Source organism: Triticum urartu, chromosome 2A (genome assembly GCF_056163025.1).
Source record: "Triticum urartu cultivar PI428250 chromosome 2A, HENAU_Tu73, whole genome shotgun sequence".
Taxonomy (NCBI): Eukaryota; Viridiplantae; Streptophyta; class Magnoliopsida; order Poales; family Poaceae; genus Triticum; species Triticum urartu.
In genome coordinates, this window is record NC_141874.1 from 696,385,023 (window position 1) to 696,401,781 (window position 16,759).

The 16,759-nt window shown below is 49.6% G+C and overlaps 2 protein-coding genes and 1 pseudogene across 2 annotated transcripts; all 3 read left to right on the forward strand.

The window, feature by feature from the left end:
* The first annotated feature begins 8,339 nt into the window (after positions 1-8,339).
* LOC125534173 (hydroquinone glucosyltransferase) lies at positions 8,340-9,970 on the forward strand. The gene has a single exon (XM_048697455.2). The coding sequence runs from the start codon at positions 8,450-8,452 to the stop codon at positions 9,860-9,862; it is 1,413 nt and encodes a 470-aa protein (XP_048553412.2). The 5' UTR covers positions 8,340-8,449; the 3' UTR covers positions 9,863-9,970.
* Positions 9,971-12,317: 2,347 nt separating this feature from the next.
* LOC147986874 (uncharacterized) lies at positions 12,318-13,653 on the forward strand (annotated as a pseudogene).
* On the forward strand, positions 13,650-16,046 carry LOC147986875 (uncharacterized). The gene is made up of 3 exons (XM_087542182.1): positions 13,650-14,366; positions 14,751-15,543; positions 15,949-16,046. The coding sequence occupies exons 1-3, from the start codon at positions 13,650-13,652 to the stop codon at positions 16,044-16,046; spliced, it is 1,608 nt and encodes a 535-aa protein (XP_087398308.1).
* The last annotated feature ends 713 nt before the right edge of the window (positions 16,047-16,759 follow it).

Consider the following 16,759-nt stretch of genomic DNA (forward strand, 5'->3'; position numbering starts at 1 on the left):
AAAAAGGAATATGGCACAGCTGCTGCCACTAAGCCAGGAATGAAGCAAAAGATTCCTGCCAAGAGAGTTCCTATGTCAAAGGCGAGATCATCCACTCAAGAAACTTTGGGATCTGCACCCAAAGAACAGGTTGTGGTAGAGAAGAAAAGGAAAGAAAGGGTCAAGAAGACCATTGCCAGAGTTATTGGTAAACCTTCAATGATGAGAGATTCTAAAGAAGAGGAAGAGGATGCAGCACCAACACCCAAAGCTCAAAAGCTTATGGGAGATGCAATTAAGGCAGGGGCTGCTCCATCTAAGCCCAAAACTGCTCCTAAGACTGCTGCTCCAGCTCCAAAGCCAAAACCCAAGAGGAGCACCAGGAACATCTCTGCTGAGGAGAAGAACAAGGCCCCAGTGCCTCAAGCTGCTGAAGAAGAAGAGGAAGATGATTCTGTTGTTTTGAGGAAGTTGAAGCCCAAGATCCCTGATAACAATGATGCACACCCAGTTGCAGAGAATATGAAAATCAGGAAGGATTCAGGATTGAGGCTATGGAGAGAGTTTGATCCATATGCCACCAGGAGAAGGACTATTGTGGACTACAGATTCCATACTAAGGAACAACAGGACTTCTATGAGACTGTTTTACTTGACAAGAAGCCCATAGTGTGTGACATGAGATGGGTTGATTGGAAGTTCATTAAGGAAAATGAGGATCACTTCCCTGGTGTATATGACAGCTTCAAGACATGTGGAGTTGATGAGTTTGTGGCTCAGAAGCTCACAAAGTGGAATGATGAGCTTATTATGCAGTTTTACTCCACAACTCATTTCTACCCAGATGGAAGGATTGTCTGGATGTCTGAAGGTACTAGGTACCAGTCAATAGTTGAAGAATGGGCAAAATTGATCAATGCTCCTGAGGAGAATGAAGATGACTTGGATGTCTATGCCAAGAAGAAGAAGGATCACAACACCATGGCACATATGTACAGAGAGATCCCAGATGCTGCTCTTGAGACACACAAATTTGGATCAGTACATTACCTTATGTCAGGTTTGCCAACAATCAACTGGATCCTCAGGCACACTCTATTGCCAAAGTCAGGTGATCACAAGATGATCAGAGGCCATGCAATTAACCTGCTTCACATATTTGATGTGCCTCAAAAGTTCAAAGTCATGAGCCTAATTGTGGAAACTATAAAGAGAACATCTGCAGATCAGAAGAGAAGTTTTGGATATGCCCCACAGATCCAGGAGCTAATCAACTCCAAGATGGGCACTGGCACATATCTCTTGGACAAGGAACATATGCCCATCTACCCAGACTTTGAGGACAACACTATGGTGATGGATGAGAATGAACCATCTTCTGTGCAAGCACAAGCAAAGAGGGAAAAGGCAAGGACTGAAAAGGCTGCAAAGATGCCAACCATTGATGAGGCATCTCAGTATCTTCTGAAGAGCAAGCAAGATCAGCTTGGCTACTTGATTGCCTCCACTCTGAGGATTGGGAAGGTATTGGCCACCCTGACTCAAAACCAGGAGGGCTTGGAGAGGATCATGAAGCAGAAGTTCTATGATTTAGACGTGAAGGTCACTGAGATATAGTCAGTTGTTGAGCAACTTTAGGATGAAGTGCAGGAGAAGAAGGGCAAGTCTACCACTGATGGTTTTGCTAGAGTGCCCAGAGGACAGAGATCTGCTGCAGTGCCAGTTACAGACACCAGAGCAACTTCATCTGCACCAGCTACAGCTTCAGTGCCACCAGCTTCAGCACCCACTCCACCAGCTCCATCTACATCAACTGATGCCTTCGTCCTTGGAGTTTTATCTACACCACCACTTGAAGACCAAGCCTGAGAGTCGATCTAGCACTATGCATTTTTTATGAACTTTTTGGTAACTTATTGCCAAAGGGGGAGAAAATGTATAGATCACAGGCTTCGAGAGAGAGTGTTGCTCTTTGTTCTCTCTTGTTTTTTGGTGGTTGAACTTTGTTATTTGCTTTTTTGAGATACTTTATGCTTTTGTGTGATACTTGGATGATCATGTGTTTGATCATATGCTATCTTAATGCTTGTTGGATGACATTATCCTTTTATATCCCCATATGATCATTCACTTTGCTTGGTGATGAGTGCATGCATTTAATTATTATAATTTTGAGCGCTCCACCAAGATGTATGTGACATGGAAGAGTAATCCATGATCCTAACTCATTGTGCATTTGCAGTCCAAAGCAAATCTTAAACTATGCAGAAATTTAGGGGGAGGTCTTGCTTTTCACATACTTCTCAAAGTGACAATGTTTTTCACTCTTATTATCATTTGTCGAAGCTTTGATCTATATGTTGTCATCAATTACCAAAAAGGGGGAGATTGAAAGTGCAACTATCCCTAGGTGGTTTTGGTAATTCCTAACAACATATAGCTCATTGAGCTAATGCTATTCCAAGATTAATATTTCGGAAAGCTCAATGATTGGCATGGCATGGATGAGAAAAGTGGACCCCTCAAAATGCTAAGGACAAAAGGATTGGCTCAAGCTCAAATCTCAAGACTCTACATTTTCTATTTTAGTGATCCAAGATCACATTGAGTCTATAGGAAAAGCCAATACTATCAAGGAGGGATGAGGTGTTGCTTAATGAGGCTCTTGCTCAAAATGCTTAGTGATATGCTCCAAAGCCCTCAACTACTTCCTCACATCCACATATGACTTAAACCAAAGGTCAAACTCGGCCCCATCGATTCATTCTATCTGGCGCCACCGAGTTCCGATGTCATAGCCACTGCCACAAACCCTAGGCAAATCGGTCTCATCGATAGGGATCTCGGTCTCACCGAGATGGGATTGTAATCTCTCTGTTTCCCTTTGTAACGTTTCAGTCCCACCGAGATGAGCGATCGGTCCCACCGAGATTGCAATGTAAACTCTCTATTTCCTTTCCGTAACATTTCGGTCTCACCGAAATGAGCGCATCGGTCCCACCGAGTTTACCTGACCAACTCTCTGGTTAGCTTATTACCAAAATCGGTCTCACCGTGTTTGTGTAATCGGTCTCACCGAGATTACGTTATGTCCTAACCCTAACCATATCGGTCCTACCGAGTTGCATGTCGATCCCACCGAAAATCCTAACGGTGACTAGATTTGCTGAATCGGTCCGACCGAGTTTACCAATTCGGTCCCACCAAGATTCGCAAGTTGTGTGTAACGGTTAGATATTGTGTGGAGGCTATATATACCCCTCCACCTCCTCTTCATTCATGGAGAGAGCCATCAGAACGAACCTACACTTCCAACTTACTTTTTCTGAGAGAGAACCACCTACACTTGTGTTGAGGCCAAGATATTTCATTCCTACCATATGAATCTTGATCTCTAGCCTTCCCCAAGTTGCTTTCCACTCAAATCTTCTTTCCACCAAATCCATATCCTTTGAGAGAGAGTTGAGTGTTGGGGAGACTATCATTTGAAGCATAGGAGCAAGGAGTTCATGATCAACACACCATTTGTTACTTCTTGGAGAGTGGTGTCTCCTAGATTGGCTAGGTGTCACTTGGGAGCCTCCGACAAGATTGTGGAGTTGAACCAAGGAGTTTGTAAGGGCAAGGAGATCTCCTACTTCGTGAAGATCTACCGCTAGTGAGGCAAGTCCTTCGTGGGCGACAACCATGGTGGGATAGACAAGGTTGCTTATTCATGGACCCTTCGTGGGTGGAGCCCTCCGTGGAGTCGCGCAGTTGTTACCCTTCATGGGTTGAAGTCTCCATCAACGTGGATGTACGATAGCACCACCTATCGGAACCACGACAAAAACATCCGTGTCTTCTATTGCGTTTGATTCCTCCAAACCCTTCCCTTTACATTCTTGCAAGTTGCATGCTTTATTTTCCGCTGCTCATATACTCTTTGCATGCTTGCTTGAATTGTGTTAAGATTGATTGACTTGTCCAAAGTTGCTAAAATCTGCCAAGAACTAAAATTGGGAAAAGGATAAGTTTTATTTGGTCAAGTAGTCTAATCACCCCCCCTCTAGACATACTTTTGATCCTACACTGGCGGCTGGAACCATAGCCGCCACCAGGACAGGCCAATCTTCTAGCGCAGTCCTCCGGCGGCTCCTCTCTGCCGGCAACCTCGGTCGTCGGTGGTGAGGGAGGTCGCCGGATCCACGCGTGTGGATCATTTTTATTTCCTCGTAGTCCAGGTTTCTAGGCTATTCATCGTCTTGACTTACGCAACGGCGATGATGACATTGAATAAAGATTCTTCAAATTCTTCCCTGATGAGGCCATCGGTCCTATGGTTGGGGATGGATTTGAAAAATAGTCTGTTCAAGCAAGAATGACGTGGCGACGGTATCCTTGTGGTGGACGTGTGCCCTCAGGCTCCATCGTTGCGACGATGTTTCTTCCAGTGTCGGCGCGGAGCTTGGGTGGTAGTCCAGGAGCGGACGCATATAGTGGTCTGTATCGACGACATCTAGAAGACGGAATGTGTGCTGGGTTCGTGGTTCATGGATGGTAGTCATGGTTTCCTCCTTCGACGTCTTAGTGGTGGGGGGTACCAGATCTGGAGTTCGATGGCGTGCCCGGGGTGTTGCCCCGGTCTGATTCGTTCAATGGTAAGGGCTTCACTTTTGGTCAGCCACATTGAAGGTCCGCAAACTGCATATCAGCGATGAAGCCGCGTCGAGCTCGGCTGAGGAGGTGATTTGTCATTATTTTCTTCGGTGGTTTGTTGTGGTGGTGCCGGAGGCGAGTGACGGGTCTTGATGTCAAGCTCAGAGATGTTCTGCTATCTTTTCAATTTTGTGGTTCTTACGTGACTTGTACTTTGATTTGTATGATATGAATGAGACACATATTACCATGAAAAATAAGTGCACGTAGGGAGTGCATGTTACTCCAAAGTATAGGCAAGGGGTATTCACAAACGCCGAGGGAGGACTAGTAAGGGTGAAAGACTGGTTAGAGCCCCGGCAACTCGACTGACAAGTTACGACACACTGTAGGCTTTTTTGCCACATCATACCAAGTTGGAAAAAGTCCAAAATAAACTTTGAAGTTGTAGACGAAAGTTAAATCAAACCCTGAACTTTGAATTCCGAAAATTGTCACTCTGAACTTGTAATCCCGGTCTATTTTAGAACCTAGACCTGTTTGGCACACTGGGAATACTACAATCCCGGCCGGGATAACCAGCTACTCTCACGGACAAGAATTTGGGCTGGCCCACTAAAACACAAGAAGAATTCATGAAGTTCAAAAAATGATCGCACATTTCTAAAATTGTTCGGAAGTTCAAAAATGTTCTTCTTTTCTATTTGTTGCACAAATTCATTTCATTTTGTGTTTTTTAATGTTTGGAATTTTGAAACATAAACATTTTTTGAAACCTGAAAAAAAATAAAGTGCAAACACTTTTTGAAACATAATTTATTTTGAAACCTGAAAAAAAATATTAAAGTGCAAACACATTTTGATACATAAATTTTTTCTAAAACCTGAAAATATTTTTTGACATCTAAAAAATATCACAAGTTTTAAAAAATGTATGCGCGAATCCAAACAAATGTTTATACAATGTATAATAATATTCATGTGATTCAAAAAATTGTTTCATACATTCAAAGAATGTAACATTTCAAGAATGTTCACGAGTTTCAGAAAGTGTGTTTGTGACATTTTAAAAAAATCGTGTACAATGTAAAAAATATGTGTGTGGTGTAAAAAAAATCATAACCTTAACCGAATATATGTGGCATGTGTTTCAAAAAAGCGTATGAAAATTTAAAAATGTTGAACCATGTAAAAGAGTGTTCGTGTAGTTTTATAAAAAAATTATTGTCATTAAGAAAATGTAAAACATGTATTTGGAAAAATATTATCATGTATTCAAAAAGTTTTGAAAACATTTAATTTAAAAATGTACATAATATATTTGAAAATATCAAAAGTTTACCAAAAAATATTTAATGTGTGAGTTAAAAATGTATATTGGGTACTGAGAAAAACTAGACATGTGTAAAAAAGAAAAAAGAAAAGAAAACGAGAAAGAAAAAACCAGATTAGTGCGCAGCACGTGCGACTGCGCTACTGGGCCGGCCCAATTCAGCAAATACCAGCCAAGTCCTCTTAAGATTGAAAATAGATCGGGATTAGAGAGTTTCGTGTGCTGATTTTCAGAGTTTGATTTAGTTTTCATCTACAAATTCAAGGTTTGTTTTGGACTTTTTTCTATCAAGTTTGCATACCTGTCTGCTATACTTTTGATGTTTATGTACCAAACGGTCACATGCGAATCAGCTTTGTGTATTGTCCATGCTATGCTATCAAGGCATCTCCAGTGTTGACACTTAAACTGCCCGTATCTATATCCTAACTGAGCGGTCCGAACGCCGCAAACCATCTAATGCGGTACCCATAGTTTACGGAGTGATCCAAACGCTTGTTTACCCACAAACCCCCGTGTCCGGATCACTCCCGCGCACACGTTCAACTTCACGCATACGCAACACCCCATCAGTTTGCGGAGTGGTCCGAGCGCCTGTTTTCCCGCAAACCTCAGGGCTTTGCAGGCGTCCAGACCGCCGCCACGCACACGTTTGGACGCCACAAGCCATCCAACGTGATACCCCCATCGGTTTGCGGAGTGTCCAAAGTTTGCTTTGCGGGCGTCCAGACCGCTGCTACACACGTGTCCGACTTCTCGGTCCCACACAAAACCATCTCCCGCACCCGCGTCCTCCCTCCCCCCCCCCCCCCCCCCGTGAAGCAGTTGTCGCACATTTATGTCGCCGCAAAGTGGACATGACCTCTCTCTGGTGCCGGCACTGAAGCGGTGCACTGGCCGAGAGTGTCGTGCGCACCGCCTGCCGGTCTCTGCGCCTGATCAATGCTGGAGCGACGTGAGTGGACGAGACTGGACGAATATCTACCACATTCAAAAGGGCAGCATGTCCGCCCTCCCACTGGCATTAAACATGCATGCCGACCTAGGCACGAGCATTGACACACCCCGCCGCTGGGCCTAGCCAACATCGACTATTTAAACAAGGATACGCCCGGCACAAACCGCACGAGCCACCACCCTGCTTTGTATCCTCCTTCGTGTACCACCTTCATCATGACGGCAAGCTTTAGCATGTTGTGGGGGAGCCTCTCAACGGAGTAGAAGCACGAGTTGGCCGTCCTTGCGGCCGACTGGCAGGACCACTGTGCGAGGTGCATAGAGGTCTTCGATGGCCGAAAGATGGGGTCGGCCTCTAACTATGACTCTGCAGTCCTGTCCATGCCGTTTCGTGTCGGCTTGACCATGGAGTAGGCGCGAGCGCACTTCAACGCCGCTATCGCGGAGGTGCCGCCGACGCTGCAGCGGTGTCGGCGTTCTGGCAGGCGCAGGAGGAGCGGCGCTACAACCTCTCGCTCCTCGAGCAGCACTGGCTGGCGGAGGGCTAAATTTATGGAGAGCGCGCGAGCGAGGAGGCCATGGCCACGCAAAACCCCAACTTCATTGACGAGCAACGAGCTTGTACGAGGCCGCGCGCGCTCCATCCCGCTACAACGCGTTCGCGGTGTAGATGGACGAGGAGGTGGCGCAGGAGATCCCGGACGAGAACGCCGACAGCTGTGCGTCGTTTCGGGGTTCCATGTCCATTTTGGGTTTTTTTTTAACACAATACAGACGCAAACGCTCATACATACGCGCATACACTCATCCCTATGAACGCACACACGCATACCCTATCTCTATGAGCACCTCTGAAAGACTGAGCCAGCATATCATTTTGAGATTTGCGAAGTCATTAAGAATAATGCAAGTATCAGGACTTGAACCCTGGTGGGTTGAGGATATCATTGTCCCTCTAACCATCCAACTGCAGGTTGATTCGCGTGTCCATTTTAGGGTTGAGTGTTGGAGATGCCCTTGGCTCCAAAGGTGGTAGTAGTTCGTCCATCCAAAATCACCCTGTCCTATGTTTTTTTAGAACAACCCTATGTTTGTTTGTTGGCCACACAGTGCTTCCGAAGTTTATTCGGCGCACTAGTTGAGGATGCCACACAAAAGTTCATCGGGGTATAGAGCATCATCGCATTCATTGTTCGCATTCGGTGCATTATTAGTACTTAAAGTGAGAGGACGGCTAACTCCATCCATCATGTTGAATAACCATTATCCTTAGTGTGGAGACGGCTAACTTCATCAACGCAGCATCGTCACTTTATTAGGATTAATATATAATTTAGGTCACGGTGAGACTGCTAACTTTAGGATTAATATATAATTTAGGTCACGGATTAATATATAATTTAGGTCCCGATGGCTCTCATATCATACATATCCTCCATTGCTTTCCCGTAGATCGTCAAAGGTTCGCGACAACGTACTACCAGCTTCTGCGCGCAACCCCACCCAGTCGTGCGGCCGTGCAGTGTCCCGGTGATCTAGCCGATGGAGGAGACAGGGACCGAGCGGCTGGCGCCGCGGCCGCACGTCGTCCTGCTCGCCAGCCCCGGCGCCGGCCACCTCATCCCGCTGGCCGAGCTGGCGTGGCGGCTCGTCGACCACCACGGCTTCGCGGCCACGCTCGTCACCTTCACCGACCTCTCCTCCCCGGATGCCCTCTCCGGCGTCCCCGCCACCGTCGCCACCGCCGCGCTCCCGTCCGTCCCGCTCGACGACCTCCCCGCCGGCACTCCTATGGAGACCGTGCTCTTCGAGCTCGTCCACCGTTCGCTCCCGAGCCTCCGCGCCCTCCTCCGCTCCGTCGGCGCCCCCCTCGCCGCGCTGGTGCCCGACTTCTTCTGCTCCTCGGCGCTGCCGCTCGCCGCCGAGCTCGGCGTCCCGGGGTACGTCTTCGTGCCCAGCAACCTCACCACCATCGCGCTCATGCGCGCCACGGTGGAGCTCCACGACGGCGTTCCACCCGGCGAGTACCGCGACCTCCCTGACCCTCTGGAGCTCCCCGGTGGCGTGTCGCTGCGCCGCACCGACCTGCCGCGCTCGTTCCAGAGCAGCGGCAAGCCGGTCTACGCGCACCTGATGGAGGAGGGCCGGCGGTACCTCCGCGCGGACGGCTTACTTGTGAACACCTTCTACGAGTTGGAGCCCGCCACCGTGGAAGAGTTCAAGCAGGCGGCGGAGCGAGGCGCGTTGCCGCCCGTGTTCCCCGTGGGTCCGTTCGTCCGGCCAAGCACAACCACCGACGAAGCCGCCGGCGCGTCCGCGTGCATAGAGTGGCTAGATCGCCAGCCGACTGGGTCTGTTGTGTACGTCTCCTTCGGGAGCGGCGGGTCGCTGACCGTGGAGCAGACGGCAGAGCTCGCCGCCGGGCTGGAGGCGAGCGGCCACAGGTTCCTTTGGGTCGTGAGGATGCCGAATCTGGACGGCCATGACCATGAAGACAAGCAAAACCCGTTGGCGTGGCTCCCGGAGGGCTTCCTGGAGAGGACGGCGGATAAGGGGCTGGCCGTGGCGGCGTGGGCGCCTCAGGTGCGCGTGCTGTCCCACCCGGCGACGGCGGTGTTCGTGTCGCACTGCGGCTGGAACTCGGCGCTGGAGAGCGTGGCGGCCGGCGTGCCGATGGTGGCGTGGCCGCTGTACGCGGAGCAGCGGATGAACGCCGTGGTCCTGGAAGGGAGCGTCGGGGTGGCGCTGCGCCCGCGGGCGCGGGAGCGCGGCGAGATCGCGGCCGTGGTGAGGGAGCTGATGGAGGGGGCGGACAAGGGGCGCGCCGTGCGGCGGCAGGCCGGGGACCTGCAGCAGGCGGCGGCGCGCGCGTGGTCGCCCGAGGGGTCGTCGCGCCGGGCGCTGGAGCAGGCCGCGGCCACGTGGAAGAAGGTGACGCTCGCCAAGGTGAAGTAACAGACGGAGGTGGGAAGCGGTCATGGCTGTTTGTTGGCGTGTTGTGTGTATCGGCGGTGTATGTTTGCTTGCTTGCGCGGCATTAATAAAAGGCTCGTCTGACTTTGATGATCGTGGCCGGCGACGCCGGTGGTCACCTTTCGTCACTTCTGCGCTGCATTGGGATAGCAGCCCTATAAGGGCATCTTGAGCCGTTGGCCCCATCAGGACGCATAAAAATCGCCCTCTGAGGATGAGCCGGCGATACAATCGGCGCTGGGGCGGTTTTGCGCCCAGTCGTCGCCCCCAGGCGCCGAAATTGGCTCACTTTGCAGCCCAATTTCGACGAATAAAGGGCTCATGTGAGCGAGAATAGGCCCATATTCGGCGTGGTTTCATCGTGTCTCGGCGTTCAATTATCAACACAATTATTTCTTATCACATATTTCATCACAGAAAAATCAAATACTTCAACAAAATAGTACAACAACAAATAGTTCAATACAAATTATATAGTTCAACAAATAAAAACTCGTATTTCATCACACGGCGTCCCCCTTGAGCCTCCATAGGTGCTCAATCAGATCTTTCTGCAGTTGATGATGCACTTGTGGGTCTCGGATCTCCTGACGCATACTGAGATAGGCAGTCCAAGTTGCCGGTAGATTGTGATCAACTTCGGCTAGAGGCCCCTGCCTGTAGTATGGTTCAGTGTCAAACACTGGGTCTTCTTGCTCGCTCTCGATGATCATGTTGTGCAAGATGACACAGCAAGTCATAATCTCCCACATTTGATCTTTGGACCAGGTCTGAGCGGGGTACTGAACAACAGCGAATCGAGATTGGAGCACACCAAATGCCCGCTCGACATCCTTCCCGCAAGCCTCCTGAACTTTCGCAAACCAGGCGTTCTTGCCTCCTGCCGCAGGGTTTGAGATCGTCTTCACAAATGTCGACCATCTCGGATAGATGCCATCTGCTAGGTAGTACCCCTTGTTGTATTGGTGCCCATTGATCTCGAAGTTCACCGGAGGAGAATGGCCCTCAACGAGCTTGGCAAAAACAGGAGAGCACTGCAGCACGTTGATGTCATTGTGAGTTCCTGGCATACCAAAGAAGGAGTGCCAAATCCAGAGGTCCTGTGTGGCTACCGCCTCAAGCACCACACTGCAACCGCCTTTGGCGCCTTTGTACATCCCCTGCCAACCAAATGGGCAATTCTTCCATTTCCAATGCATGCAGTCGATGCTTCCAAGCATCCCAGGAAATCCTCTTACTGCATTCTGGGCTAGGATCCGAGCAGTGTCTTCCGCATTGGGTGTTCTCAAGTATTGTGGCCCAAACACTACCACCACTGCCCGACAGAACTTGTAGAAACACTCTATGCTGGTGGACTCGGCCATGCGCCCATAGTCATCAAGTGAATCACTGGGAGCTCCATATGCAAGCATCCTCATCGCTGTCGTGCACTTCTGGATGGAGGTGAATCCAAGAGTGCCAGTGCAATCCATCTTGCACTTGAAGTAGTTGTCAAACTCCCGGATGGAATTCACAATCCTGAGGAAGAGCTTTCGGCTCATCCGATAACGACGCCGAAATGTTTTCTCGCCATGAAGTGGAGCATCGACGAAGTAGTCGGAGTAGAGCATGCAGTAGCCTTCGAGATGATGCCGGTTCTTTGCTTTCACCCGCTCCGGCGCCGAGCCACCTCGCCGCGGCTTTTCATTGCTCGCCAGCAGCTGGGCGAGGGCGGCGAGCACCATGAGATGCTCTTCTTCCTGGACGTCGGCCGCGGCTACCTCCTCCAGCAGCGCGGCGAGCTCTTCCTCGTCATCCGAGTCCATCGCCGAGTCAGGCAAAACACCGAACACCTTGCGCTCGGTGGGCGCGTACCCGCCGCTAAACCGCGCCTCCGTGGCCGGAAACGGCGGCCGGAAACGCCCAGCTGCTGTGGGAGGGGCTGCCGCGGTGAAGCGCTGCTATTTTCCGGCGGGGAATGGCTATCTAGCGGAGTAGGGAGGTGGCCGTCGCCGGGATATAGCTAGTGGTGGCCGAGGGCGCGGGGGGTGCGAGGCGAGTCGGGGGAAGAAAACCTTGACTTTTCCCCTCTCGGTGTGGGCCAGGCGTGCTTTTCCCTAGCGCCGGAGCCCCCAACTGCTCCCTAGCGCGCCGGGTTCGGCCTGTGACCGCCGGGCGGAAAAAAGGTCCGAACCGGCGATTTTCGGCGTCCTGGGGGCGCGACTGGGCCGTTTTTTCGGCGCCGGCGCCGAAAAAGTGGCCTGGGGGGCCTGTTGGGGGCGCGGCTGGAGATGCCCTAATAGGGCAGCTGTCCAAAAAACTGTTTTATGTCTGCTGTTGACTTGTTGAAGATGCTCTAAGGACGTGACCTGATAAAAATGTGTTGTGTGATTTGCCAGAATTCAAATTTCAGAAATCACAATTGTCACAACGAAATACTCCGTATGTTGTACAATACATGGCGTTCATCGGTGCTCGGTTTACCACCACCAGTGACATACATGAACGCCAGGGTTCATAATAAGGCATCGACTTTTGATTTTTCACGAAAACCTAAAAACCCCTGGCGGCGATTAAGGTTTCGGTGGACGCAAACACTGCCCGGCGGATCTCTCCGGCGGGGCAACCACTGATTCCGGCAAACGATGGCTTCATCGGATGGCGGCAGGTAGCATGAGGCAGAAACTAGCGCCTCGCGGGCGGATAGGGCGCGGCTTGAGGAGGCGCTGGGGAAACTTGGGATCACGGAGGAGGAGGCGACTCCGCTGGTGGTCGATGACCTGGGGGATGGAGAGGCGCATAAGTGGCTGCTGGTGGGGAGGGTTCTGCATAGGAAATTGCTCCACGTCCAGACCATTGCTAATGCGCTTCGCCCAGCTTGGGGAAACCCTAGAGGGTTGAAGTTTAGATCGATGGGCGAAAACACGTTTGTGGCAGAGTTTGAAACACAGAGGGATCGCGATCGCATCTGGATTGGTTCACCATGGCATGTTAGCAAGAACGCGGTCGTGCTGGCCGAGTTCGAGGACTGTATGCGACCTGATGAGGTCCAATTTGACCGGCTCCATCTGTGGGCTAGGGTCCCAAACCTCCCTTACAATCTTTGAGATGATCATTGGGGCAGGATGATTGCACAGCAGATCGACAAGGATGCTACATCGGTCCAGTTCGATCATGTGGGAGGATATCTGAGAGCTAGAATAGCACATGATGTTAGTAAACCTCTAAGGAGGTGGATGTTGATTGACTCTGCCAAGAGGAAGAAGACAGACTTGTATGACATACAATACGAGCAAGTTCCTCACTTTTGCTTCTCTTGTGGCAGACTTGGTCATTCGGACCTGTTTTGCCCAACTCCAGGCCCTCGGGATGATAATGGGGATCTGCCATTTGGACCTAGGTTGAGGGCACCAGAGGATTGGAAGGTGGCTGCATCAGGGGACAGCTCGAACAAGGAACAATATTCAGGTCCTAGCAGCCAGAGGGAGTCCAGGAACTCTAGCAATGCTGGTAAAGGAGGGGCAGAGGTGAACTCTCCAGTCAAGAGTAAGCAACAATCTAACAAGAGGAAGGAGGCACCGAAGCAAGTTTACCGGCGGGTGGATAGCGCACCACCACTTCCGTTAACGGATGGATTAAACCCGAGGATGGAAACTGAGATAGATCCAGAGGAGATAGATGCGGGTAGTGTCAAAAACGGGGATGAGCATGTTGTGGAGAGAATTCCGAGAAATAAAAAGCCAACGCCTGACAACTCGGCAGCGTCTGCCGAGCAGCGCTGCCCATCCCAATGATTTGCATCAGTTGGAACTGCCGGGGGCTTGGGAACCCCGAGGTAGTTCGAGAGCTTCGCCGTTTGGTGAAGCAAGAAGGTCCTGCCCTGCTGTTCGTCATGGAAACCAAAATTAGGGCTAAAAGAGTAGAAGATCTACGATTCCAACTTGGATTTGCGGGCTGTTTTGCGGTGGATAGTGTTGGACTAAGCGGAGGCATTGGCCTCTTCTGGTCTAATGATGTCAGTGTTGACCTGAAGAATTATAGCAAGAACCACATTGATGTACTGGTTAGAGATAAGGATCAAAGCTCCTCGGAGTGGAGATTCACAGGATTCTACGGTGCACCAAGAGTCGAAGATAAACACCATAGTTGGCGTTTTCTTCGGACATTGCATGCCATACCCCATTCTTCATGGATATGTATGGGCGACTTCAACGAGACCCTGTTTGGCGATGAACACTTCAGTCAGACGGCTAGGCCGGAATGGCAGATGAAGGCTTTTAGAGAGGTCGTTGAAGATGTTTCCTTCCAAGACCTTGGCTGGTCTGGAATGACCTACAGTTGGGATAACAGGAAAGGTGGTCATCAGAATGTCAAAGCAAGTCTTGATCGAGCATTTGCTAACGAAGCCTTTCGTCAGTGTTATGAAGATATACGCGTGCGACATATCAGTGCAACTGAATCTGATCATTGTTTTGTGGTCACAGAAATGCATAGGACGAGGCAGTCTGTAAGTTCACCTCGGACCAAGCAATTCAGATATGAAAACGTTTGGCAAACTCATTCTGACTATGAGAAGCTAGTAACAGATGTATGGAAGAAACAAGTGCGTGCTCCCGGCTTGCAGGGGATTGTAGAGTCGCTTAATGCTTTACAAAAGGAACTTGAGCCATGGGGGGCGAAGGAATTTGGATGTCTCGCTAGAATAGTCAGGCAGCTTCAAAAGAAACTTGACAAACTGCGCAGACAGTCTATAGGTCGCGGCCCCTCTGACGAAGAAAAAGCTACTACCGCAAAGTTACGCAAGGCTCTTTGACAGGAGGAAATATGGCTACGGCAGCGGTCCAGGGTCTTATGGCTGCGGGCTGGTGATTGTAACACGGGATACTTCCAGGCTCAAGCTAAACAAAGACAGAGAACGAACAAGATTCGTGGCCTGAAGAGAGTGGATGGGTCGGTTTGTGCCGACGAGGCTGAGGACAAGCAGGAAGTGCAGTCGTTTATTCAAGAACTATACACCTCTCAAGGAGTGACTGATACGAGCGAGCTGCTCAATAACGTTCCAGTGAAAGTGACGCCGGCGATGAATGACATGCTGGAAAAACCGTACGATGCGAAAGAGGTTCATGATGCTCTTTTCCAGATGGCCCCAATGAAAGCTCCGGGGGTCGATGGTTTTACGGCTGGCTTCTTCCAAAGACATTGGCATTTGTTGAAGGATGATGTGACTAATGTTGTGTTAAGTTTTTTAAATGGGGGTGATTTACCGAGTGGCTTCAATGTCACTTCCATTACCCTAATCCCAAAGGTACGGTACCCTCAAACAATTTCTCAGTATCGCCCCATTGCGCTATGCTCTGTATTATATAAGATCGCATCTAAGGTTATAACTAACCGTTTGAGGAGCTGCATGGATGAGATAATTAGCGAGGAACAAAGTGCATTTGTCCCTGGGCGATTGATTACTGACAATGTTCTGGTGGCCTTCGAAAGTGTGCACACTTTACGTAGGAGAAAGAAAGGCAAGAACCATGCATGTGCAGTGAAGTTAGATATGATGAAAGCATACGACAGAGTCGAGTGGCACTACCTGGAAGCTATTCTTTCAAGGTTGGGCTTCAGTGGAACCCTGATCAACTTAATTATGAAATGTGTTACTTCAGTGCGCTTCTCCGTTCGGGTGAATGGTGAGCTTCAACCCTACTTCACACCCTCTCGGGGGCTTCGGCAAGGGGATCCAGTGTCACCATACTTATTTTTGCTCTGCGCAGAAGGCTTCTCCTCATTACTCAAATATCATGGTCATATTAATAGGGGTATAAGGACGAGTATCCGGTCACCGTGGGTGAGCCATTTACTGTTTGCGGATGATTGCTTGATTTTTCTCAATGCTAATTCAAACAATGCGGAGAGATTGGATGAGATCCTGCGAATTTACGGTGAAGCTTCAGGTTAATGTGTGAATAAGGATAAAAGTGCTATTTATTTTAGCCCGAACACACCCAGCTCCACCAGGCAGGCTATCATAGGAAAACTGGGTGTCATGGTTGAAGCGTTTAGCGACTGATACCTTGGCTTACCTACTGCTGTAGGATGGATCACAAGTGGTACTTTCGAGCACATTGGTGAGAGGTCCAGGAGCAAAATGCAGGGATGGTCTGAGGGGCTATTTGCATGCGCTGGAAGATAAACGCTCATTAAAACTATTATCCAGGCGATCCCTACTTATAGCATGAGTTGTTTCCTGCTAACGAAGAAAGTCTGTGCAAAACTGACGTCAAGCATGGCACGGTATTGGTGGAGTAGTTCCATTGATAAGAGGTCGCTCCATTGGCTCTCTTAGAAGGAGCTGTAATGCTCTCGATGCGGCTATATCTCCCACGTGTCGAAGCACGACTTAGAGGCATAACCGCATTGAAAGCAATGTCGCAAGTGAGGTAATCTTCGCAAACAACCCATGTACATAAATAAAGGGGAAAGGTATATAGTTGGCTTACACTCGCCACATCACACAAATACATAAATAAGTCATTACATTCATCCAATACACTCAAGGTCCGACTACGAAACCAAAATAAAGATCAACTCCCAAATGCGACAAAGACCCCGATCGCCCCAACTAGGCACCACTACTGATCATCTGGGAAGGACACGTAGTAACGACGAGAGTCTTCATCGAACTCCCACTTGAGCTCGGTCATATCATCTAGAGCGGCATCATCGGTCCCTGCATCTGGTTTTGGAAGTAATCTGTGAGTCACGGGGACTCAGCAATCTCACACCCTCGCGATCAAGACTATTTAAGCTTATAGGTAAGGTAAAGGTATGATGTGGAGCTGCAGCAAGCGACTAGCATATATGGTGGCTAACATATTCGCAAAAGAGAGTGAGAAGAGAAGGCAA

Coding starts and splice junctions, on each gene's coding strand:
- LOC125534173 (XM_048697455.2), top strand. CDS start 8,450: ATGGAGGAGACAGGGACCGAGCGGCTGGCGCCGCGGCCGCACGTCGTC.
- LOC147986875 (XM_087542182.1), top strand. CDS start 13,650: ATGATTTGCATCAGTTGGAACTGCCGGGGGCTTGGGAACCCCGAGGTA. Junction 14,367..14,750: donor TGCATAGGACGAGGCAGTCT/GTAAGTTCACCT, acceptor GGATACTTCCAG/GCTCAAGCTAAACAAAGACA. Junction 15,544..15,948: donor CTTCTCCGTTCGGGTGAATG/GTGAGCTTCAAC, acceptor CTACTGCTGTAG/GATGGATCACAAGTGGTACT.